The 25,587-nt window shown below is 43.4% G+C and overlaps 1 protein-coding gene, 1 long non-coding RNA gene and 1 other non-coding gene across 8 annotated transcripts; 2 read left to right on the top strand and 1 right to left on the bottom strand.

Moving 5' to 3' along the window:
• Positions 1 to 3,416: 3,416 nt before the first annotated feature.
• Positions 3,417 to 16,877, bottom strand: LOC144716275 (uncharacterized). 5 transcript variants are annotated; one of them, XR_013584875.1, is made up of 6 exons: positions 16,667 to 16,877; positions 14,836 to 14,949; positions 14,026 to 14,165; positions 7,762 to 8,203; positions 7,427 to 7,524; positions 3,417 to 3,678 (listed from the first exon to the last, which is right to left on the bottom strand). It is a non-coding gene; the product is annotated as an uncharacterized LOC144716275 (long non-coding RNA). The 5 variants fall into 5 exon arrangements; XR_013584873.1 differs by having other exon boundaries at positions 3,419 to 3,678; positions 7,427 to 8,203; XR_013584874.1 differs by lacking the exon at positions 3,417 to 3,678 and having other exon boundaries at positions 7,359 to 7,524; positions 16,667 to 16,875.
• LOC144716365 (small nucleolar RNA R71) lies at positions 5,968 to 6,075 on the top strand. Its single transcript, XR_013584888.1, has one exon. It is a non-coding gene; the product is annotated as a small nucleolar RNA R71 (small nucleolar RNA).
• Positions 16,878 to 20,905: 4,028 nt separating the features above from the next.
• On the top strand, positions 20,906 to 22,207 carry LOC144716279 (uncharacterized). 2 transcript variants are annotated; one of them, XM_078591391.1, is made up of 3 exons: positions 20,906 to 21,280; positions 21,579 to 21,654; positions 21,938 to 22,207. In XM_078591391.1, the coding sequence occupies exons 1-3, from the start codon at positions 20,929 to 20,931 to the stop codon at positions 21,954 to 21,956; spliced, it is 447 nt and encodes a 148-aa protein (XP_078447517.1). In that variant the 5' UTR covers positions 20,906 to 20,928; the 3' UTR covers positions 21,957 to 22,207. The 2 variants fall into 2 exon arrangements, with proteins under 2 accessions (XP_078447517.1, XP_078447518.1); XM_078591392.1 differs by having other exon boundaries at positions 20,907 to 21,280; positions 21,989 to 22,207.
• The last annotated feature ends 3,380 nt before the right edge of the window (positions 22,208 to 25,587 follow it).

Genomic DNA, 25,587 nt, shown 5'->3' with positions numbered 1-25,587 from the left:
ATGGATCCAATCTCGCTGTTGTAATGACGATATTATTGCCCCAAAGTACCAGTGCATACTGCACCAACTTGTTATGCATAGCACCACATGCCGACCGCAGTGCATCCCTCCGCTTAGCATCCAATGTTGCCCCTGCATTGTATGTAGCCTGCTCAAGGTGATTCTTCAGCTTCGTGACTAGGGAAGGGCACGTCCGGGACGTGATGCCCCAGACGTGACGGGATGGATGACGAGTCATGATGGACGGTGACGTGATGAAATGTTCGTCACGTCACCGTCACGTCACTCGTCCAAGGATTTTCAAAAAAATCTTCACCGACCGGTCACTCGTCCGCAAACCCTCGTCACCATCACGTCACCGTCACAGTGACGGCGTCACCGTCACCGTGACGCATAATATTTTGATTTTTATATGTTATGTATTTTTATTCTTATGGTTATTTTTATTCCCCTAATAGAGATAGAGAGAGGGGATTGCGAGAGAGGGACTGAGAGAGAGAGAGATCGGGATAGAGAGAGAGAGAGCGAGAGAGAGAGAGAGAGAGATCAGGAGAGAGAGAGAGAGAGCGAGAGAAAGAGAGAGCGGGAGAGAGAGAGAGAGAGAGAGAGAGGGAGAGAGATCGGGAAAGAGAGAGAGAGCGAGAGAGAGAGAACGAAAGAGAGAGAGAGAGAGAGAACGAAAGAGAGAGAGAGAGAATGAAAGAGAGAGAGAGAGAGAGCGAGAGAGAGAGAACGAGAGAGAGAGAGAGAGAGAACGAAAGAGAGAGAGAGCGAGAAAGAAAGAGAGAGCGAGAGAGGGAGAGAACGAAAGAGAGAGCGAGAGAGAGTGATGGTGAGGATGCCAACATCTCATCGGCAGACGCGTCACCACGGTCAACCGGAGTCAACCGAAGTCAACCCACCACGGTCAACCGACGTCAACCCTAAAGCCGAAACGCCACAACTGCCAACTTGCACGTCTCCACCCGCGCACACCTCTACGCGCGTCATGACACGACGCCGAAGGCAGATTCACAACTACCCTTTGGCGTGACACGGCGCACGTCTTTATTTTCTCATCTTTACTTTCTCGTAAATTTCTCTTTCCTCCAAGGCCTATATAAAGGCCATTGTATTCAAGAAACTTTTAGGCAGTCATAATTTCAATAATTGAGTTTCAGTTTAACTCTTCTTGGAGGACTGCCCAGCCTCCCCTACCCCTCCTAACCCTAGCCGTTGCCGCCGCCGTCGCCACCGTCGCTGCCACCGCCGCCGCCGCACCGCTGCCAGCGACGTCGGCATTCCACCCTCTCTCCTTTCTCTCTCTCTTTCTCCCTCTCCCTCTCACCCTCTCTCTCGCCCAAGGCCGCCCAGCCCCGGTAGCCTAGTAGGGCCAACCAAGCCGCCCCAGCCAAGGCCGCCCAAGCAGCCCCACCAGGGCCGCCCAGGCCGCCCCAGCCAAGGCCGCCCAAGCAGCCCCGCCAGGGCCGCCCAAGCAGCCCCGCCGGGGCCGCCTAGGCTGCCCCAACCAAGGCCGCCCAAGCAGCCCGGCCAGGGCCGCGCAGGCCAACCCCAGCCAAGACCGCCCGGGGCCGCCCAGGCAGCCCCGCCAGGGCCACCCCCGCCGTCCATCTAGGGTCGCCCAGGGCCGCCCCTGGTCGCCACAAGACGCCGCGCCGACCGCTTGTCCGCGCCGCGCACGCGACCGCCCGCCACGTCACACGCCGGCCACCAACGTCGTCGAGGCCGTCCAACGGTTCATCGTCGACGCCATCGACGCTTTGAGCTGCGCGCGCTACACGCGTTTCGGGTGCGCTCCGCCGCACTCCGCGCGCTCCGCGCGCGCTCCGCACGCTCAGCGCCTGCGCACGCTGCTCCACGCGCTCCGTGCGCTCCGCGCACCCTACGCGCGCTTTGCGCGCGCGGGTATTCACCCACGCCTGACTCTGCGACAACATCATCTAGTCTCAACCAGGGCCATTCAATGCCCTGATCGCCCAGGATCGTCCCGTCCAGTGGGCCGCTCAACGCCCGGATTTGCGCAGCCTCATCATGATCGGAATTTCCTGCATCCTCTTCACGCACTACGGTGCCGAGGTACGCCTGAACTCTTTGGTGTCGAAGTGTTCTCCGTTCAGTGTTTTCTCGAGAAGTTTCCACCGCCGTCAGAATTAGATTTGGGTCAGGATTTTCTACTTCTTCTCCCTCTTTCTCGAGTGTTTCCTCGCGACGTGAATTCGGGTATTGATTTCGGTGCTTAGGCATCGTCGCGGTGGGGGAAGACAGTACTCCCACCCTCGATAAGGGTTGGAGCTGCACCACCAGATTTTCATCGGTTTTAAAGTCCGAAATCGATCGTGTGAATTTCTGTGGATTGTTTTATCCCTCCTTACAAACCCGTCTATCACCCTTTACCCGTCGTCAACCCATCCGTCTCCTCAGTTGCCCTATTCCATAGTCGTCCTACGTCAGAGAGAGAGAGAACAAAAGGGAGAACGAAAGAGAGAGAGAGAGAGAGAGAGACACTCGTAAAATTCCATCACGGACATCATCCGTGACGGACGTCACTCGTTCGGACCAGCCCGTCACCATCACGTCACCATCACTGGCGATTCATCACCGTCACCATCATCATCACGGGCCACATTGTAGGACCTTATGTGCAGTTATCTTGGAGGCGTAGTGTCCTCCGCACAAAGATGAGTGACACGACTCGAAAACTCTCCATTGTTCATCCTCTGGTATACATCTTCTAAAAATTTGATCGACTCCCAATCTAAATAGTTCAGGCTCATCCCAATAGTAATACTTGATATCCTTAAAAAACTTTTTTCGATCATCATAATCCCAACCTTGTGGCAATTGACCAGTTACCAAGTAATTTACTATATGAGCATACCAAGGTAATTTCTGCGTAGAAATTTCTAAAATATGCTCATCAGGAAAAGAATCTATAATGGGAGTTAGGGATGGCATTGATAAGTGGGAGAGGTGATCAGCTGCACCATTGTCCACTCCACGCCTATCTCTAATTTCAATGTCAAACTCTTGCATGAATAAAATCCATCTCATTAATCTAGGTTTTGTCTCTTTCTTGCTTAATAAATGTTTAAGTGCAGCATGATTTGAAAAGACTATAATCTTACTCCCTATGAGGTAAGATCAAAATTTATCTAAAGCAAAGACAATTGCAATTAACTCCTTTTCTGTGGTAGAGTAATTTACCTGAGCGGCGTCGAGAGTCTTACTTGCATAGTAAAGAGCTGTAGGTTTCTTGTCTTTGCGTTGACCCAAAACGGCTCCCACTGCAAAATCTGAAGCATCACAAAAAATCTCAAAGGGTTCACTCCAATTTGGAGCTTGTAAGATAGGGGTTGTAACTAATGCTTCTTTAATCCGATTAAAAGCCAACTTGCATTCATCATTCAAAATAAGTTCTTTGTCTTTAGAAAGAAGCAAAGTGAGAGGTTTAGCCACTTTGGCAAAATCTTTAATAAAGTGACGATAAAAGCCTGCATGGCCCAAAAAGCCTCTAAGTTGCTTTAGGGTCGATGGGAGTGGAAGCTCCTTGATGATCTCGATCTTTGCCTTGTCCACCGCCAACCCCTCCTTGCTGATATGGTGGCCTAGAACGATCCCCTTGTCCACCATAAAATGGGATTTCTCCCAACTGAGCACTGACTTGTTTTCCTCGCAATTCTGTAACACTTTATCCAAGTTAGACAAACAACACTCAAAAGATTCCCCAAACACAGAAAAGTCATCCATGAAAACCTCAAGGCACGTACCAATAAGATCAAAAAACATTGCACTCATGCACCTTTGAAAGGTTGCTGGTGCATTACAAAGTCCAAATGGCATTTTTCTAAAGGCAAATGTTCCTAAAGGACACGTGAACGTAGTCTTATCTTGGTCACTTTCATGAATGCTAATTTGATTGTATCCTGAATACCCATCTAAGAAACAATAGAAACTTTGTCCAGCTAATTTTTCAAGTATTTGATCAATAAAAGGTAAAGGATAATGGTCCTTTTTTGTTGCTAGATTTAACTTCCGATAATCTAACAATACTCACCAACTCGATGCTACCCTAGTTTGGATCTCTTCTCCATCCTGATTCTTTTGAACAGTAATTCCTGTTTTTTTGGGTACTACATGAATTGGACTAACCCACTTACTATTTGAAAGTGGGTAAATGAATCCTGCTTTCAGCCATTTGGTGATTTCTTTTGACACCACATCATAAAGATAAGGGTTTAGTCTACGTTGATGTTGTACTGAGGGCTTGGATCCTTCCTCGATAAAAATTCTATGCTGACAGACATCAGGGCTGATTCCCTTGATGTCGTCTATGGTCCACCCAATAGATCTATTGTACTGTCGTAATACATCTAATAGGTTAACTTCCTGCTCCATGGTGAGGGTCGAAGAGATGATCACAGGATACGTCTTTCTTGGACCTAAGAAAGCATATTTAAGATGAGAAGGAATAGATATGTAGTCATTCATACTTTCACCCTTCGTTTCATTGCGGTCATCCTTCTCCCCCTCATAAACACTCTCATTCACTGCCATCACATCATACATTACGTTCTCTACGGCATCGCATTCATCATCATCATCATTTAAGGAACATGTATAGATATCTTCCTGGCTACTATTGGGGTATTTCATCAATTGAGAAATTGGTAATTCAACCTCCTATTTTCCCATGCGCAATTTAATTTTTCCTTCATTCCAATCAGTGTTCACTCTTGCGGTAGCTAGAAATGGGCGTCCTAAAATAATGGGTGCATGACTAATTTTTCCTGAAATTTTTACATCCACTTCTATAAAATCCACTAGAAATGAGCACTTTTCTACTTTCATAACCACATCCACCAGCTGACCACACGGTCTTCTAATTGATCCGTCCGCTAACTGCAATTCTAAATTTACTGGTTGTAGTTCACCAAATTTAAAGGTCTCGAATAAAGCCTTAGGCATAATATTCACACTTGCTCCTGAATCAAGTAGGCTTTGGTGAATACTTCTGCTCTAATTTCACATTTAATCACTGGTGCTCCCGGATCTTTGCGCTTTTGAGGTAATTCATGCAAAAATATTGAACTAATATTCTTAGAAAGTTGAATCCTCTTTTGCTTCCTAGGGGGTGTGCACAGGTTTTTCACAAATTTAGAATAATCTGGGATGTACTGTATCGCATCTAAAACAGGAATTTCAACAGTGGCCTCTTTCAAATACTCAAGAAGTGGGCTATCTTTTGATTTTTCTTTCTTTGCTTGTAAGGCACTAGGAAAAGGGATAGGCGGGAAATATGCTTTTGGGTCGGGTTCCTTTTCCAGATTTTCCTCTTCTTGTCTTCTTGCAGCTCCTCAATTACCTTGGTGAGAGTCACATTAGTGGGATCTGAAAATTTTCGGTAAGGTTGATAATGTTGTTGGTGATGTGGATTGTTCGCCTTTGGTTGAAACTGTTGTTGGGGTGGTCGATTGTTATTGTTCCATCCCTGTCCTCCTAAGTTTCCTCTAGCGGCCCATTGACCATTGTTCCCTTCCTACCTGCCTATAGCATTCACTTCTGAAATCATAGGCCATTCCTCTCCAGTGTGGCTATCACTTGAGCACATTTCACATCGACTTATTTGGTTGTGTGCTCCTCCACTATTCTGCCCCTGCCATAATGAGATCATTTTTTCATTCATCTTTTCCATGGCCTTTCCCATCATGACACCTATCTGTTTTTTGATCCATAGTAATCTGGGGTTCAACCCCCCTAACATCCAACAATCCACCTTTTTGAGGAGTAACCCTAACAGGATCGGAGGCATCTTGGTAATAGGCTAAATTGTCGGACATCTTTTGTAGGAGTGCCATGGCTTCATCTTCGTATATATCTGCTATTGCTCCTCCGCTTGAAGTATCAACTCTTCCTTTTTCGACATCATTCAAGCCTTCATAAAAAAATTGCACTAGCTCCCATTTTTGAATGCCATGGTGGGGGCATTTCCTAATGAGCCCAATCAATCTCTCCCATGCTTCGCTAAAGGTATCATTTCTCTGCTGAAAATTTTTAATCTCCCTTCTGAAAGAGTTTGTCCTCGCCACTGTATAATATCTCTTTAGAAAGCTTTTCTCCATATCATTCCAAGATTTGAAATATATCCCTAATGTTCTAAACAAATCCTTGGCTCTATCCTTAAGGGCATGAGGGAATAGTTTCATTCTCACAGCTTCCTTTGAAATTCTGGGATAAGTGCAACTATCACAGGCTTCGTAAAATTTTTCTAAGAAGTCATAGGGCTCTTCGTTTGCCTTCCCTAAAAAGGATGGTAATAACTGAAATTGGTGTGGATCAATTCTAAACATCACATCATCTCCAATAGGGGCAGATACCCTGGTCAAGATGGGGGTTTCAGCTGGTGTGGAATACTCTCTAATCCTCCTACGTCCATCGTTAACTACCTCAGGATTTCCTGTTCCATTGCCTATTGGGTCCATTAGTAAGGTTATATTCAACGTCTCCTCTACGAATGTAGGTTCGGTGAAAGATGATTCGGGTGTGGCAGAGTCTACTACAGGGGAATCTCTGTCACTGCTCCCTGATTCAAATCCAGACCTAAGCTTCATACAAAACCACTTATTCAAACACAACACCCGTTACTCGTTAGCCACCAAATCACTTTTTAATTTAAAATTGATAACAAGGATAATTATCAAAAATTTGATCAACACTTGCCCAATTTCGTTTATGAATAAAGGTACGTTGAATTCCTTAGCGTTGCTTCCCCGGCAACGGCGCCAATTGATAAGCCAAAAATAGGGGTAGAAATTATGCAGTTTTTAGCCCTTGTTGTTGTAAATTTTGGCTTATGCAATAAAATTTATAAAGACTCTACTTAAAGTGTACAGTGATAAGTACGAGTGTCGTCCAAGGGAAGCTAGTAAGGAATTCATTTTGATGGTTTTCTTGGTAGTTTAACCCTTATTAGAGTGAATTTGATCTTCAACGAGGATCATTCACCCTAATTAGAAGAGAAATTTAGAAAGGGGGGTAGAAGAAATGAGATGAAAAGAAGAAATGGGGAGCTCTAAATTGGCTTCTTTGATCCAAATAAAATGGTCAAAGAAGTCAATTAGAGAGGTTGGAAGAAATTTTTGATTTGAGTTTGGTTGGTTTTGTGAGTTTAATGATTCAGAAATGAAATGGGGGAACTTTAATCTCCTAAAAATTAAATCTAATTTTTTTAGAATTTTTCATTGGGAATGCAGTTGAATGCCTAGTTAAATTCCTCACTTTCTCCTCTCAATCCTAATCAGGGCTTTTACACGCCGCTCAAGCCAAGCGATTTAGAAGTTCATATCAGAGTCAAGAAGAAGGAACAAACAACTTAACTAATTTCATTCAAAATGCATCAAAATTCAAATACAATGAAGGGAAAAAGTACCAAACAGGTTGATCCAGGCTGGGGCTCCTCTCTGTCTTGCAGCTGTGATAGAGAACCATCAAGAATGATCCCTCCCTCTTGAAATTGGGATTTTATACCTAAGTAAAAGGGAATAAATTACCATTTTACCCCTTATGAGAATTTAAATTTTATCTATCAATGCAGGCCTGATCTCAATGATCCAACCAACAGATCGAAAGAGGGTGTCAAGACAATCAAATCCATAAAAAAATCATCTCAATCGGAGTTCTGGATCAAAAGTTATGAATAAATGAATTTACACCAATGTTAACCATTGGATTAATTCATTTATTCATTTCTTTATTTATCCTAACCGCAGGCTGACGTGTCGCCATTTTATTGGCGGCGACTTTCCAAATTCTTCCGGCGGGTGCTCTCTCCTTGCGCCACGTACCCCCTGGCAAAAATAAGAAAACAAAAGAGAAATTCAAAAAGCGGGATTCGCGTACATTTCGCTACACACCTTTGCGCGCGTCTGGACGCGGAAACTTCCATTGACAATGCGCCACGTCACCGCCCATGCGTGCGCGTCGCATGCGCCGCACGGGTGGTGAACTTACCTCCCGGAGCTTCTCTCTCTTCACGCCCCATCTGATTCTCATCTGACGGCCAAGAGAGTGCCACGTCGACACGCGAGAGACTCCTTGCTGTTTTTCTTCGACGAAACCCTTTATAAAATTAAAAGTTGCAAGTGAACGCCGCCCTAAAGTATTTGTGTCTCTGTCCTCCCCGCATTCTCTCTCCTCCGCTTTTCTTCTAAAACATTAAAACAATAAAACTGGTAATTACGATAAAACCCTGTAAAATTTTAAATTCGATCTTTACGCCTGCAGTGGCGACCGAGAGCTGTTTTCAGGGTCTTTTTGCAATGAAAGTTTGCAAAACGCCCCTTTAATGTTCAAAAATTATAAAAATAATTTTTTTCTAATATAAATACCCCTTTTTTCTTAGAATAAATGCATTTCCTCTTCAAATAAATCCCAAAAAATTCCTAAAAATTCGTAGAAAATTCTATAAAATTCACTGATTCATTCCCATACTGATAAATGTTGAAATAAAATATTAAATTTGCCATTTTCATTCATGAATAGTTATTTCGAGCTTCCATAAATCCTTTAAAATTCATAGAATTAACAGAAAATGAGGGAAAAATCAGAAATCACTTGAAAACACTATTTTCATGTAAATATGTGATAACAACCCCATTTTAAGCTCTATAAATGCATAAAATTGTGCTAATAACATGAAATAAAGAGAGAAATTAGGGTGTTATCATAATTATTTTGGATGCAACTTTGTAGCAAACATTACAAAGACTAATAAGGCGAAAGCCCCTAAAGGTAGTTGGGATGCCCACTTTTGGAATGAGCGCCAAAAAAGTGGATTTCCAACTTTGAAAGAAGACTTTTCGCGTAAACGCTTCCTTGATGGCAAGCACTAAATCTGTGCCTACAATATCCCAACATGTGGTATAAAATTCCGCTGAGAACCACATGTGGTATACAATATCCCAACATGTGGTACCGATCCGGTCCCGGAGCCTTGTTCCTGGCAAAGGAAAAGACAACCTCTTTGATCTCTGCTCGAGTAGGAAGGGTTGTGAGGAGGGCATTTTCTTGGTCGGTCACCAAGTGAGGGATAGATGCAAGGAGGTCCTCGTTCACAACAGTTGGTTGTGAGGATAGGAGTAATCGATAAAACTCTACTCTTGCACTTGCTAGTTGGGGGGGGGTCCTGATCGTACATCTCTAATAGGGTCGCATAATTAGGACGGGCTCTATGACGAATCGAGGTGTGAAAGAAACGTGTGTTTCTATCACATTCTCTCAGCCATTAGACATATGATTTCTGGAGATAGAAAATCTCTTGACGCCGCATAGCGTCCTCAAGATGTTCCCTAAGTCGAAGCTGGCACTCTCCTATGTCGTCCGTCCAAATGTCTTGCAACTGTTATTCGACAGTAGCTAGTTCCATCCTGATTGCTTCGATAAGTGTGTGTACGTCTCTAAAGACATGTCGACTCCACCATTTGAGGTGGAACTTGAGATTCCTTAGTCGATAACTGAAGTTCTCCATAGGTGATGTCAAGATCGTTCCATGCCAATGGCTGTGTACAAAACGATGGAAGTCGTTGTGCTCTAACCACATGGCTTGGAAGTAGAATGGAGGGCGACAGACTTGATTACTCAAGTCTGGGAGAAGGAGGATCGGTGAGTGGTTCGAGTAATATCTCGGTAGGATCTCAATCGTGATGGTGCACTGCATCAGTGCAGTGCTATTTGTGAAACAACGATCGATCCGTTCATACATACGCACATCTGCTTGACGTCCATTACACCAAGTCCACTTCTCCCTAATGGTGGGAGGCTCCACAAGTGATGTCTGGTGAATGAAGTCGTTGAATGCTTGCATAGATCGCGGCCTAGGGGGGCGACCTCCCTGGCGTTCTCTGACTGCCCGTATGCAGTTGAAGTCCCCAGCTAGAAACCAAGGGAAAACAACAAGTCATGAGTGAGTATGGATGTGTAAGGTGAGTTCCTCCTAGAGGGCCTCCCTCACGAGGTGTCTATGTGAGACATAGACTACAGTAAGCATGTAAGGCTTCAGGGAGTACGGTACGTCAAAAGTGGCATACTGGGTCCCTTCGACTAGGAGTTCCAACGAATAATTCTGCTTCCAAAAGAGCCAGACCTTATTTGAGGGATGACAATAAACACGATCCATTTTGAGTTTCCTCGCAAAGGAATGGGAGCTATCCGATGTAGTCATCGGCTCAATAAGTCCAACTATTCCTAGTTTGTACTTCTTGATTAGGGAGAGGAGATGTGATTGGGTTAGAGGGTTGCTGATCCCTCTACAATTCCAAACAAGGCTTGGAATCATAAAACTATCGACTCGCATGGTGTACCCTCGATCGGATGTTATAGATGTGACGTGTATACTGAGTGTCCGAGTGATGACCTGGGGGAGGGGGTCCAAGTCTGACTCCTCGGAGATGGAAGCATCATCGTCCTCGTTGTGTGTAGTATCCCCACAAGTATCCTTAGAGCTAGGGAATGGGGCTTGATGGTTAGTCAAGCAATCCTCTTACTCAAAAGGAATATGTGATGGATGGAGGTCGTGCAGGGAGGTGAGTATATCAGGTGGGGAGTGTGGCTAAGGTGGGGCGGTAGGCTAGGGATGCGGATGGGTGGCGAGCAAGGGTTGGGTGGCGCAAGGGAAGGAGGGGAAGATGAGCGAGGTGGAAGGGAGCGAGGTGTAGGGGAACAATGTGGAGAAGATGGAGGGGAGCATGGTGGTGGGGATGATGGAGGTGGAGGCCGGTGGACTGGTGAGAGGCGAGAGGTTGTGAGACGGGGGGACGATGAGGAATGGGAGACTGGTGAGGGACGGGTGGATGTATGGCTGGAAGTGCAAGGAATACTCATGCAACTCTGCCCAACCTCCATGTTGTCCCCCTCAGGGCTCTCGAGATCCAAGAGGGCAAAGGTATTGGAGGTACTAGCATGTGTTTGTACCTCCTTACCCTTGCCTGGCCGAATGATGGTAGTGTGGATATGTGTGCGCTTGTCAGCCCCTTTCTTCACCCATTGGGACCCTGAGGCTATGGGCTTGGCCGAGACAAGCTTGTGCGGCATAGAATCCCTAGGTGGGAGAGGGGTAGGGTTAGGCGCACCAAGTGGTGCGGGGGTGAGGCGTGTACTTTGAGTCGGTCTCTGAATGGGATGATGCCCTTGAGATGTAGACTTTTCCTCTATAATGTATTCGTTATAAGGCAAAGGGGGGAGATACTCTTCTGAGGGGATCAAGGAAGTCGGCGACGCCCTTTGGCGACACATATGAAGTGTGTGTCCTAGGAGGATACAATGCGTACAGAACTGTAGAAGATTCTCGTACACTATAGTCTGTCAAATCAGCTCATCCCCATTGCGGATGAGGATCATGCAGTGAATGGGCTCTAATAAGTTGATCTCGACACATACCCTCGCGTATCTGGGGCGGTTGAACAGATGTGCGTCTTTATCGAGACGTATAAATGTGCCAACAGCACTAGCTAGGGACTCTAGAGTAGTGGGCGTGAAGAGATGCGGCTTGAGCCCTGGGAAACTGATCCAGACTGGTACAGAGTGCGGGCAATGCTCCCGTGAGGTGCTAGTCTGCTCGACTGTCCATCGATAGGTGTGCATCGTGGAACCACTAATTGTCCACGTGGTGCGACTCCAAGCTTTCCTAAAGTCCGCTTTCTATTGGAAGCGAATGAAGACACTCCGATGGTTGCGTGCTCCAATAACCACTAGACCGATAAAGTACCCAGGTGCTACATAGACCCTCATGATGTCATCAATGAGGGGACATTTCGTCGCGAATCGCCCTATCAAGGTGTAGGCGAATGGTGCAGCCATTCGCAAGACCTCCTCTTTCGAGAAGGCGACAACTCTCACCCCCTCCATGTCAATGTAACCCCACTTTGGGGTCGTGTCATCAGAAGGGATTGAGTGGTAGCCGTGTGCGTCGTCCCTACCACTTTCGTCGCCCAGGTCGTCGATGGTGATCTCCCAGAAGGTGGTCTAGCAAGTCCATTGCCACACTCCGTTGGCACTCGCGGATTCTCCATGCCTAGTCGGCGTGGTGCGACGTGGTCCGAGTCGGGCCGTTTAAGGCCGTCCGAAGGTCCCAAGGATAGATGTCCTATAGCGTCCGGGGGTACTCGAGCCGGGTTAACCGAATTGACCTGGCCAAGAGGATCAGAAGGGATAGTGTTGACAAAGTCAGCTTGGTCAACCTGGTCCGGGCCATCCAAGTTGTCCTGGTCAACATGGGTAGGTATGATTGAGTCAACCTAACAAAGGTTGACTGAGTTGACCTGGTCAACAAGGGTAGGGTTGACCAAGTCAACCATGTCTACACGATCGAGATTGGCCAAGTCAATCTGGTCAACACAAGAAAAGTTGACCAAGTCAACATGGTCAACCCATTGAGAGTTGATCGAGTCAACATGATCAATACGATGAGAGTTGGTCGAGACAACCTTGTGAACAATGTCAAGGTTGGCCAAGTCAACCTGGTCATCACGGTCATCGTTGACCAAGTCAGTCTGGTCAACCCAGTCAGGTTGACCAAATCATGTTGGTCAACATGATCTGGGTTGACCAAGTGAACTTGGGGGGTTTGGACCTGGTTGACTGAGTCAACCATGTCTCATTGGTCAGGATTGACTATAGAGTCATCCAGGCTAAGGTTGACCAAGATGGTCGGGTTGACTCGGTCAGATTTGATCGAGTCAACCAGGTCTCCTCGGCCAGAGTTGACCAAATAGTCAACCTGGTGGGGATTGACCAAGTCGAGCAGGTCTCCCTGGTCCGAGTTGACCAAATAGTCAACCTGTCAAGGGTTGACCCGGTCGACCGGGTCAACTCGGTCAGTTTTGACCGAGTCAACCTGGTCGACCCGGTCAGAATTGATCGGATCAACTCGGTCATTGTCAACCGGGTCGACTCCGTCAGAAGCGACCGAGTCGATCTGATCAACTCGGCCACTCGAGACCTGGTCGACTCGGTCAACTCGATCAGAGTCGGTTGAGTCGAGCAGGTCGAGTCGGCCGTGACCGACCCAGTCGACTCGGGCTGAGTCAACCAAGTTGATTAGATCGACTCGGATTGGCTCAGCCAAGTCAGCGTGGCCCATCTTTGCCACATCAGCCTTGGCGGTGGAGCAACAGTGAGAGATCTGAGTGGAGGGATCTGTACCGTCGATTCGATGGGCCAATAGAGCATCTAACGGCTGAGAGGGTGTTGAACAGTCAATAAGGGTGGGCGGCAAGGGAGGTGAGATTACCGGCAACACATTCAATGTGTTGTCAGCGCTGTCTTTTTTTGAAGATTCATGGGATGAGCTGGCAGATCTGGTGGTCTTGAATGGATCGATCGGGAGAGGGGATTCATTCACGACCATCAGATCTGACGTGTCTAGGGGGCCATTCTCGATGCATAAAGTGGCCTTAATTGAGCCGTTGGCATTTAATGCCAATGGCTCAATTTTTTGAACCAGCGAGAGGTCCACCGTGAGTCGACATGTGGGCATCGCGACGGTCCAGATGGACTCGGGAACCTCTTGCTTGGCAGCATTTAATGCTGCCGAGATTCCTTTTTTGTTTTTTTTTCTTTTGTTTTTTTTTGTCTTTTATGGTATTAAAGTAGCAGTCGGATGTGTCCACGTTGGTGGATCCGACGGCTGATGTGGGCTGAGACGGGTCCACCATTGGGTTGTGGACCCATTTTTTCCCTCCACATGGGCTGCCAGGGTCGCCAGCCCCTCCAATGTGGCAGCCACGTCGGACAGGCGGCCCTGGCACCCATGTGACTCTACAGCCCGCATTGGATTGCGGGCTGCGAGTTAGCTTATACGGCGATGAAGATTTTTGATGCCTAATTTGAGGTTAAATAAGCAGATTCATGGAAATTTAATAAGTAAAAAAAGATGCTTCTCTTCGAGACGAACAGTGTAAGTATAAATTTGATATAACTAGAGCATCAGAATCATCTAAATTTTGGATAATAAAATTCGGATGAAAAACTTACCTCTTGGATTCAAAAGCCTACAATCGTAGCTATAGGACTCTGTTTTGACTTTTATACTGGGATGCACTCCGTGGACACTGATGGCGTAGCCCTAGCCGTCGATTTTGGAGTGGTAGCAGATGTAGACTCCATTACTCTACCTAGTTGATTCACAAGACGCAATCATTTATAGAATGTGTGTGACTCGTAATTATCATGACATTGAAATATAAAATAATGATCATTAATTAAATAAGTATTCTCCGAACTGGAATGAGGAATCCATACTTATTTTGGAAAAGCCAAAACTGTTCATCTAGCATCTCACATGAATCGTTAAGAAGACAACAACCATGGTAGGTTCACTTACATTTACACCAATCATATAAAATCATAAAATATTTTGAAAAAACGCGTAAAAAAATTATTATTATTGGGCCATTCTACATAAAAAGCCAAATGACTTCTCACATAGTTAAAACACATTCAGATTTGTAAACAGTTTAAAGTTTTATTAATCTAGAACAAATTTAACTAGCTTACTTAAGCATATGCCTTCATACTGTCCTCTAGATCCATCAATAAAATTATTTGAAGAATTACATTTATGTTGAAACACCCCGCTACCTGGCAAGTAATCTTCTTGCAACAAAGAACGAATTATTATAAAAACACAAATCCAAAGGGAAAAAATTATCCATATGTAGTAAAATATAAAAAAATAGTGAGAGATTTTAATTCAAGAAAACTACTCCCATCAACAACCACCACCCAAAAAAATTAATGCATTATAAAGCAGCTGAATGAGAACGCGAGGAAGAATGCACATACCTGATTACGAAAACAATTTCGGACCCAAAAGAGGCCAAAAGAATGAGGAGCCAAGGCTAGTTAGCTAGGTGAAGAGTGTAACCACGTACCGGCGGTACCCGCGGAGGGGGAAGACTTCATAAGACAGATGGAATTAATAAGTTGAATTGCACAACATCATTAATTTAAATTACATGGAATAATTTCATATTAAATGGTTAAATTTAAAAATGATTGGTCCATTCTACGTAAAAAGCCAAATGACTTCATGCATCGTCAAAACACATTCAGGTTTCTAAACAATTTAAAGTTTTAATAATCCTAGATCAAATTTAATTAGCTTACTTAAGCATATGCCTTCATATTGTCTTCTAGATTCCTTTCCATGAAAAATTAACTCATAAGCATCATCATTCCTAAAGTAGATTAGTACATGAAACTCAAAATTTCAAAACACCGCAATCATTAAAAAACTAAGAGTATGAAAAAATAAACAATACAATCACCAAAGAAAACAAATCCACCTAAATTCTGATATAAATATTTAAAAAATGCATTAATTCTGAGAAATAAGCCCATTGTAAGAAATAAGGCCATTAGACCAATTTTGAATGCAGACACATTGATAATTTGATAGAAGATCAAGAAAGTACTTACTGCCTTATTTATCTAAGAGTAGTCAAGCCTACGTCCATGAAAGTAGACATTTGTATTTAGAATGTATGTCTGAATATTCTGAAACAACTGAGCAATGAGGAAAGATAATTTTTTATATTTAATAATTATTTAAGTATATTCCACAAGTGATTGTTGGTAAGTTTTATGAAAAATAGTATCTATTTTTTTTCCTGGGTCTGTCAAGAAAAAATATGTTAAAATGGAGGCATACTATCGTTATTTAATTTTACAAAGACCGAAACAGAATTGTGAGATCAGGCAACTGCAATTCAGGCAACTGCAATTCAATTAGTGAAATCACAAATTTTTATCTAGTGGTTGGAATACCATTGGAGTTATAGACATGAATTGACCCATTCGAAATGCCATGAGCCTGCTTGAGAATGCTCTGCAGGCCCTTTTAAACTAAACCTTAGAAGATAACATCACTCATCATCCACGCTGCACTTTCATCTCAGCATAGATATTGACTCAAGATAACTCTCACAATATGAATAATATCCATGAAGTTGCCCATCAGAACTATGACGTTATATAGAATTGATATAGAAATAAAGACGTTTGCCCATCAAGAATAGAATTAATGTCCATCAAAAATAGATTTGATATTGAATTTTCCCGTCAAAAACTAATGTCCAATTTTCTAATAAAAAGAAAGACATTTAAATATCTCGTCACCATCTATCTGACTGCCTGCACTTACATTGTGGTTGTCAAGGAAAAGTAGCAATCCCTGAGGCTAGATTCCTATCAGCGATGAATAGATATGAAGAACAACCCCTAGGACTCATGATCTTAAATTTCGTCGGCAATAATTCTGAGACAGAGTAAGATATTGAATTGAAATAGGTGGGGCTTTTGATAAAAGAGAGCCGCATTGCAAAATCACTCAAAAATTCTTTGGAATTATACGTCTATATGGAATTAACATTCAAATAAATAGATAAGAAAGAACAAACATTATTTCTTGTACCATTTATATAATCAACTCCTTGATTTTTCTAGTCAATAAGCACTAAATACCCAAATTAAAGTCACAGAGAAAGAAAAAAAGAAAGACGCTCTTTCCCTGGTGATGGAAAGATCGGACCAACAAGCATAATTCCCAAACAAAATGCAGAAACAGAACAGATGTGAATGAAAAATATAGAGAGCAGAACGAATGTGAACAAACCTCGACGTCGGGGAAGCAAACTCCAACGATGCGAACAGGCGCAGAGGGTGTTGGGAGCATGAATGCTACCCGCCACCGAGCTGGTTGCTCTGGGGAGGGGATGGAGGATCACCCTGCACTGAAGGGGGGTGGTCTTCTTCTTCCTTCCAAATTCCAAAAGGACCAAAACTAGACCAGTAAACCTAGGTTTTGGGCGCGGGTTGACTCATGTTTCAAAATATTAAAAATCGTTGTATTTGATTTTTTCATCCTGGACGAAGGACGGGATGGTTTTCAGCCTACACGGGACGAAAATCCGTCCCAAGACTTTTGGGCGGGACGTTTTTTTTATTGTTGGATGAAAAACCGTCCAGTCCTTCGTCCATGAACCAACAACATATGTAGGATGAAAAAAATTTTGTCCCGTTCCGTCCTTCATCCATGTCCGGGACGATCCGGAACTATAATAGAGAGAAAGGGGGACCAAGAGAGACAGCAACCGAGAGATAGAGAGAAAGGGGGACCAAGAGAGAGAGAGACCGAGAGATATAGAGAAAGGGGACTAAGAAAGAGAGAAAGACCCGAGAGATAGAGAGAAAGAGGAACTAAGAGAGAGAGAGACCGAGAGATATAGAGAAAGGGGACCAAGGAAGAGAGAAAGACCAAGAGATAGAGAGAAAGAGGAACCAAGAGAGAGAGAGACCGAAAGATAGAGAGAAAGAGGGACCAAGAGAGAGAGAGAGAGACCGAGAGATAGAGAGAAAGAGGGACCAAGAGAGAGAGAGAGAGACTGAGAGATAGAGAGTATTGAGGAGTTTTACTCGCCACGTCAGCTTGATAAGTCAGCAGTTAAGCGCGACTCATCAGCGGTTTACACAAGATGTGGACCAATAGGAAACTTAATAAAGAGTAGCTAGTAAGAAAAGAACACTTACCCCTCTTATACTCGTTATGAGATTAGATAGGATTCAATATAAGTTGAAACACAGATATAGGATAAAACATAGATAGGATTTCACATAGTTATAGGAATAACACGTAGATAGGATGAACGGCTCATATTAATCTTGATCTAGCCATTATAAACATTATAACTGCTATGATCACAACAGAAATATATACCTTGTAACTATAATACTTTCATATAAATACCAACACATGTAAGCACAAAACTTGCGGGTTAATACAACGATCTTGATTTACTTTAGCTTCTTCTTGCCCTCCTCTTCTTCCCTTCATTATCTTCTCTTCTCTTTTCTACATTCTGTTCTTTCACTTCCGGTTACAATCAATCGCGGGGATCAATCAAGCTCAATAGAGAAAGGGGGACCAAGAGAGAGAGACCGAGAGATAGAGAGAAAGGGGGACCAAGGGAGAGCGAGAGACCGAGAGAGTGAAAGACCGAGAGATACTGAGAAAGAGGGACCGAGAGATAGAGAGAAAGGGGGACCAAGAGAGAGAGAGACCGAGAGATAGAGAGAAAGGGGGACCAAGAGAGAGAGAGACCGAGAGATAGAGAGAAAGGGGGACCGAGAGAGAGAGAAAGACCGAGAGATACTGAGAAAGAGGGACCGAGAGAGAGAGACCGAGAGATACTGAGAAAGAGGGACCGAGAGCGAGTGAAAGACCGAGAGATACTGAGAAAGAGGGACCGAGAGAGAGAGAAAGACCGTGAGATACTGAGAAAGAGGGACCGAGAGAGAGAGACCGAGAGATACAGAGAAAGAGGGACCAAGAGAGAGAGGGTCCGAGACCGAGAGATACAGAGAGAGAGAGAGACTGAGAGAGAGAAAGAGGGACCGAGAGAGAGAGAGTCCGAGACCGAGAGAGACAAAGAGAGAGAGAGAGAGGGACCAAGAGAGAGAGAGAGTCCGAGACCGAGAGAGACAGAGAGAGAGAGAAAGAGGGACCAAGAGAGAGAGAGAAAGAGGGACCAAGAGAGAGAGAGAGTCCGAGACCGAGAGAGACAGAGAGAGAGAGAAAGAGGGACCAAGAGTGAGAGAGAGTCCGAGACCGAGACAGACAGAGAGAGAGAGAGAAAGAGAGACCGAGATAGAGAGACTGAGAGAGAGAGAGAGAAAACGAGAGACCGAGATAGAGAGACTGAGAAAGAGAGAGAGACAGAGAGAGAGAAAGAGGGACCAAGATAGAGAGAGCGCTAGAGAGAAAGAGGGCCCAATTGAGAGAGAAAGAGACCGACAGAGAGAGAGAGATGCCGAGAGAGAGAGAGACCGACAGAGAGAGAGAGAGAGAGAGAGAGAAATGCCGAGAGAGAGAGACACCGACAGAGAGAGAGAGAGAGAGAGAGGTAGAGAGAGAGAGGGACCGAGAAAGAGAGAGAGGGGGAGAGAGAGAGGCAGTGAGACTGTGAGAGAAGAGAGACCGAGAGGGAGACAGAGAGAAGAGAGACCGAGAGAGATACAGAGAGAGAAGAGAGACCGAGAAAAAGAAAGACAAAGGGGGAGAGAGGCAGAGAGAGAGAGACCGAGAAAGAGAAAGACAAAGGGAGAGAGAGAGGTAGAGAGAGAGAGACCGAGAGAGAGAAAGAGAGACTGACTACAGAATGAGAGAGAGAGAACAAAAAGAGAAGGGGATACAGACTACAGAGTGACTCAGAGCGAGACTCACCTGCAAAAGTTTAATTCACCAGTAAAAATTTAATTTCTCAAACGTGATGGTGTGTGGCAAGACAGGAGACTTGACTAACCATATGTCACAGTTTCTTCCGCCACTAACCGTCATCCGTCACCGTCATGTTACATCCGTCACCCGTGTCATTCCCTAGTATAAAACATACATACTTTGAATGGTCCCCAATGATCTAGGCATGTGTGGCCAGCCAAACATAAGTATTAATTTTAGGAATTCAACATCATTTTCATGTGGGTCCTTGTAAAATATTTTTGGTTTCACAACATGAATAAGAACATGTGGTCTCTCTAACTTTTCGGAGATAAGACTTGACTAACTATATGTCACAGTTTCATCCGTCACGCAATGTCCAGTATGTCACCCCCAGGACGTGTCATTCCCTAATATAAAACATTCGTGTTTGAATGGTCCCCAATGATTTAGGCATGTGTGGCCAGCCAAACATGAGTATTAATTTTAGCAATTCAACTTCATTTTCAAGTGGATCCATGTAAAATAATGTTGTTTGCACAATTTGAATATGAATATGTGGCCTCTCTAACCTCTTGGAGATAAGACTGACACGTTCTGGTGATCTTGAGGTTTGAAAAATATGCGAGGGAGCATTGCAGAGGCCCCAGTAGAGCATGCCACTTGCAAGTAGCAGTGTTCAAACTTCCACATGTTAAGTAATGAGAAGGATACAAGATCCTTTATAGTGGTCCCAATGAAATCCATTTTTCAATCCTCTAATTAATGATAGAAAGATGTTGTAGTTCCATGAGGAGGGATCCCCAAAATTTCTTTTCAAAAAACTTGGCCACTGTTTATCCATTTATCCACAATTTTTCTGACAGTCGGATAATCCGTCTAGTATTTTTCTAATATGGAATATTTTTTAAAACTATGATCTCAAAAGATGTGGAAAACCTTCGCGTTGGCATTCGTATTGTCCAGGCCCTCGGGCAGAAACAGAACAAAACTGCAGACTCTGTAATGGATGACTAATCTGATTACCACTCCATCCGTCATCCGTTTCGTCCATCTCCCGGGGCAGAAACAGAGCAAAACTGCAGACTCTGTGAGGGATGATCGACCAGAATGACATTCCATCTGTCGTCCGTTCCGTCCAGCTCCTCGAACAGAAACGGAACCAAACTGCAGACTCTATGACGGGTGACTGACCGAAACTTTGTTCAATCCATCATCAGTTCTGTCCAACCCCTCGAACAGAAACAGAATGAAGCTGCAGAATCTGTGACGGATGACTGACTGGAACGGCATTCCATCCATCCCGTCAGAAGTGAAAATGGAACAAAACAGCAGACTCTGTGACGGATGACTGACCAGAATGCCATTTGTTCCATCCCCGAGACAGAAACAGAACAAAACTGCAGACTCAGTGACAAAAGACTGACCGGAACCCGATCCGTCCATCCAATTCCGTCATCCGTCATCCGTCCAGAGCCTCAATCTGGGGGTCAAATCATAGTGGTTATCATCAATAGTAAACACCCAGCTGTATATAATTATAAAAACCTCAAGGTTTTTTCTGATAAACTGATTTTCAGAGGGACTTGAGTAATAAAAAAACAAGAACAGAAGGCTATATAAGAGCTGCGGCCTTGTTCATGGCGAGATGACAAGCGAGGATGGAGAGGAGAGGAGGCGATTCGAAAGCTCTTTCTCGGATAGGCCATGGCGGAATGGAGGAGAAGCTCGGAAGCTGTAATCATGGCGGAGTGATGCTCGAAGGGTACGCGGGCGCGGTGAGAACGAAGAGTTTGACGGAAGACGATCTGGAAGAACTGAAGGGGTGCCTCGATCTAGGGTTTGGATTCAGCTACGAGGAGATTCCCGAGCTTTGTGGTACTCTCCCGGCTCTAGAGCTCTGCTACTCCATGGATAAGCGGTTCGTGAACGCGTCGCGGCGGGAGAAGAGTCCTCGCTCCGTTCTTTCTCCGAATTCCAGCCAAACAGCGAACTGGAAGTTTTGCGAGCCGGGTGAGCCCCTTTTTTCCTCTTCTGTGTAGATTGGTAAGATTTTGCCGTTGATCAGTCGTCCGGTGACAGTTCTCCGGATGATCACCGACGAATTTTGGATGAATTTCGGATGAACTTCAACCACTCTGTCTTCTTTCTTGAAAGAAGATTTGTTCGGAAAACTATGAGTGGGAAATTCAGGTTGCTTGTTTACATTGATATCGTTGGTGGGTTTTGGTGTATAACTAATTCTCTTCTGCAAAAACCCATTTCTGACTTGTGGTTAATCTCTTGGTTTCTTCTTCTTTTTTTATTCCAGGGGATGATCCGGAGGAAGTTAAGGCGAGGCTCAAGTATTGGGCGCAGACTGTGGCTTGGACACTGCGGATGTGCAGGTAGAAGCATTTAGTTGCATGAATCATTTAGAAATAAAAGCCCACAGATATAATCACAAGAACTAATCTCGCATAGAAATTCTATTACATGGGCTAAAGCTAAATATATTTTTATAGTATCATGATTGAAAGGAAGCCATGAAACAAAATTAACCCAGGTATTTTGTCTTAGTGTGCCATAGAGCTTACAAATCAATAAGAACTTAGTTCATTAGTTGTAGAGGTTCTAGAATAGGTAATACCTTTCTAATTTGGATCATCAAAACTAAGATTTTTTCAACAGCAAGGATATAACATTATGAAAAAATGTACTTATGGGGCCTGATTCAAGCAGCTCCTGATGGGCTTGTTGCGGATCCAACTGCACGGTCAGCTGACGAGGTCGAGGGGAACCCGGTGCCTTACAGGCTGTGCCCTGACCCAAATTTTTTCGGCAGTTTAACCTGCGTTTGTGCATTGGAAAACTGCTGTTCTCTCTATAAATGGCTTATGTAATCGCTTGTAAGATGTGTTCCTTCTAATTATAATGAAAGGGTTTGTGGTTGTTTCTTCCTCTCTTGTGTCTATTATCTAGAATTCCACTTCTTCACTTGGATTCTCCGCAAAAAAGACGAAATAAAATTGTACATAGTAGAAAGGTGCTAGCAATTAATCACAATTATCTTTTTTTATTTTTATGTAATTAGCATTACAGCATAAAGTTTGGTCCACACATTTTTGACATATTCACACCTTGGACTTATCAATAAAAGCTCAGCATTGTAGGGCATCAACTGAAATACCTGGGGGGAATATTCTGTCATAACAATAATGAAACACATTAAAAGTTGAAAAGGACAAGACTCTGTAAATGTTGTGAATGTCCAGGCACAGAATATACCTCATTTGTAGCACAGAAATTAAAAAGGGATATCTCAGCTCAAAATATACCTAAAATAATTAAAGTTTACTAGCCAAAGGTTGCGACCAAAATCTTGGGTGGGAAAGATTATTTGCTACAAATGAAAGTTCATATGACAAACTTAAAAAAGTATCTGAAAGGCAAGATGATCAAATTCTAAATTACAACAAAATAAATTTGTAGTTTCTGTTATGTTTGGTTGTTTCAGCCAAGGTAAGATAGTAAGTTCAGGACAAAGATTAGCCAAATCTATTAATAATCTATGGGCAATCAAAAATACACAACATTAATTTTTAATATTGTTATGATTATTTAATTAGTATTTAAATTATTTATTAAACTATCACAATTTTTTTACAGATTATCTTATCAATACCAAATATGATTAAAAACTCTGACATGTTAAGAACGATCGGTTATTTTCCTGAGTATGCAATTTTTGAGCAACACATACAACAGAAATACAATTCATTTTCTTTAACATGATGATTATAGTTAATTAATATGTATATATATATATTTGTTAGATATTTTACTCTTATTGATCCGATTGGAAACGTGTTTTTTTCCAAAAAATACATCAATATCGTAGACTAAAGAGAGAGTGGATCTTCCGACCAGTAGAATCCATCAATTTAAGAAATTAAAATCTCAACATGCAAATGTTGTAATTTTTATCCAATAAAAAATACAATTATCTCTTCTGTCTTTCTGATCCAAAGCCTTAATAGTTATCTAGGTATAGGGGATTTAACTCATCATGGATTGTGATCAGAGTGGACCAGCTAACTAATGGCACCCCTCTTATCAAACTTTGGCTGATTAGAAGAGAGTAATAAGATCCAGGTCAACGGAGGAGCCCTGGGAGCAGGGGAATAAAACCCTGTTAATGCAATGGAAGTGCTTATTTCGATTTCCATTCTATCTGCATTTAATAGCAAGATGGACTATTATAGTTTTACATTATACTCCATAATATAATAGGGAGGGCCATTTTAAACACTATATTTTAACCTCCCTCCACAAGCTGGTAATGATAGATCTCATTGCCAGCTTGGAGGTTGTGCTTTGGGTAGAGGAAATGTGCCAATGTCATGGAACATGTGACAGCATAGCAGCACCAGCCGATGTGAGAATGGTCGCTACAATGACACTACATGCTGATTTGGCCCACATGACAGGGAGGCTTTCTTGATGACATGGCCCACCTAAATGGCTTTCCTACTGAAGTGGCATCTCTACTTACATGGTTTTTTATGGTGAGGCACTAATGAAGAGATGTTCACTGCCACTGCCATGGTGTTGCTACTAGAGTAGCTCTCGATGCACAGCAATGACACACATCCATGTCATTTACACAATCATACCCAACTGATTTAGCACTCCTCTAGCACTGATACAGAACTTTGGGTTACTCCAACCTTGGTCATAGTAGTAGTCATCTACTCAGTCTTCATGCAGTCAAAATGCATAGGTAATGCCAAAAAGTTGTATCCATCATCAATATTGTAGTCTTGTCATGGGTCAAACAGTATTTTTTCCTATATTCAACAAAATTGTCAACTCTACATTCAATGATGAGGTTCTCTGCCATTTTCCTCTAGGTATTAATGCTACGGTCTTCTTCTACAGTCTTCATTGGTGGTCTATTCCAGGCCAACACCAAGCTCAAAACCCTTTAATGTTGAGGTCTGGTGTGGTCCACATTTTTGTCACCATATAGGTTAATGTGGTATGTTTCAGTCAGCAACAAGGTCTACTCCATAGTCTATACAGTGTACATGCCTGCGGTCGGTGTTGTCAACCCTGACCAACACCCAGCATACAACACTTCTCATTGTCAATATTCAATCAATATCAAAGTCCCCTAATGTGGTTAATGCCATCCTGCATTCCACAATTAATCCTTAGTTGATGCGATGTTACTTAGCCACAATTCAAGCCATCTACTCCTTGGTATCCTACTACAGTCAATGTTGTTGTCATACCCCTGGTCCTCACTGATGTCTAATGGTCAACTCATTGATGTCAATCGAAGAAGTCTGTTGCGGTAAACACAGTAATCAGCTCATGATATCTGATGTTGAAGTACTCTAGCATAATCTTCCCAAGGTCTACACACATTTAATGCTAATGTCCTATCACATTAAGATCTTGGTCTTCATAGAAGTCATCTACTGCAAATAATGCTGAGGTTATCTACCATGGTCAACATCATTGTTAACTTAGCCAAATTCCAAGATCTCTACCTTTGTCAGTCAGGATCCTTCCCGTAGAGAACAACTGCAGTAAATGCCCACTCCATGGCTACGGTCCTTTGTCTTGGTCAATGCCTTGGTTTTCCACCATTATCGCGATAATCAAAGTAAATGTCAAACCATGAAAATGCAGATATCTCAAGGATTCAATGTTGTAGCCTAGAAAAAATTTCAACCTCTTAATATAAGCGCAACCATTTGAATAACTACCACCTGTAGTTCATGAATGCAGTGGTCTTAAAATTCACAGCATAGACTCAATGTTTTCAAATGACAACATGTAAGAGCACATCTTTCTTGAGTTATGTAATGGGAATGAAAATAGTCAATGCCATGTGCACGCTCAAGTTCTAGAGAGGGTCATTGGGTGTCACACCATTATTGAAATGAAACTTGAACAAGTCATGCAACAAAACAATGAGAATGGAATTGTAATGACACTCCAAAATCTGATTATGAAATCACATGCGCAGATCAGATCCATATTTCCTCAACTCCTCAAGTGAGATGTGATTAGAAGGGGCCAAGGAGACAAAGGAGAAGAAGGGTGGGTATCTAAAATTTATTTCATAATTAAATTTTGTTTAGGGCCTTTGATAAACTCAAAATTATGTTGTTCTTGATTTGAGTTTACTCAGTAAAATTTATAAAGCAATACTCACATAATAATTCTAGCTAGTGGATGAGTGCGGATTGTCTATATAGGGAATGCATTTTATGGGTTTAAATATCTCTAGATAGTGATTCAGTTATGATGAAAAGGGGTATGTGTAG

This window comes from Wolffia australiana, chromosome 20 (genome assembly GCF_029677425.1).
Source record: "Wolffia australiana isolate 7733 chromosome 20, ASM2967742v1".
Classification (NCBI taxonomy): Eukaryota; Viridiplantae; Streptophyta; class Magnoliopsida; order Alismatales; family Araceae; genus Wolffia; species Wolffia australiana.
The sequence above is the reverse complement of the archived record's forward strand: the minus strand, read 5'-3'. Positions and strand labels throughout refer to the sequence as shown.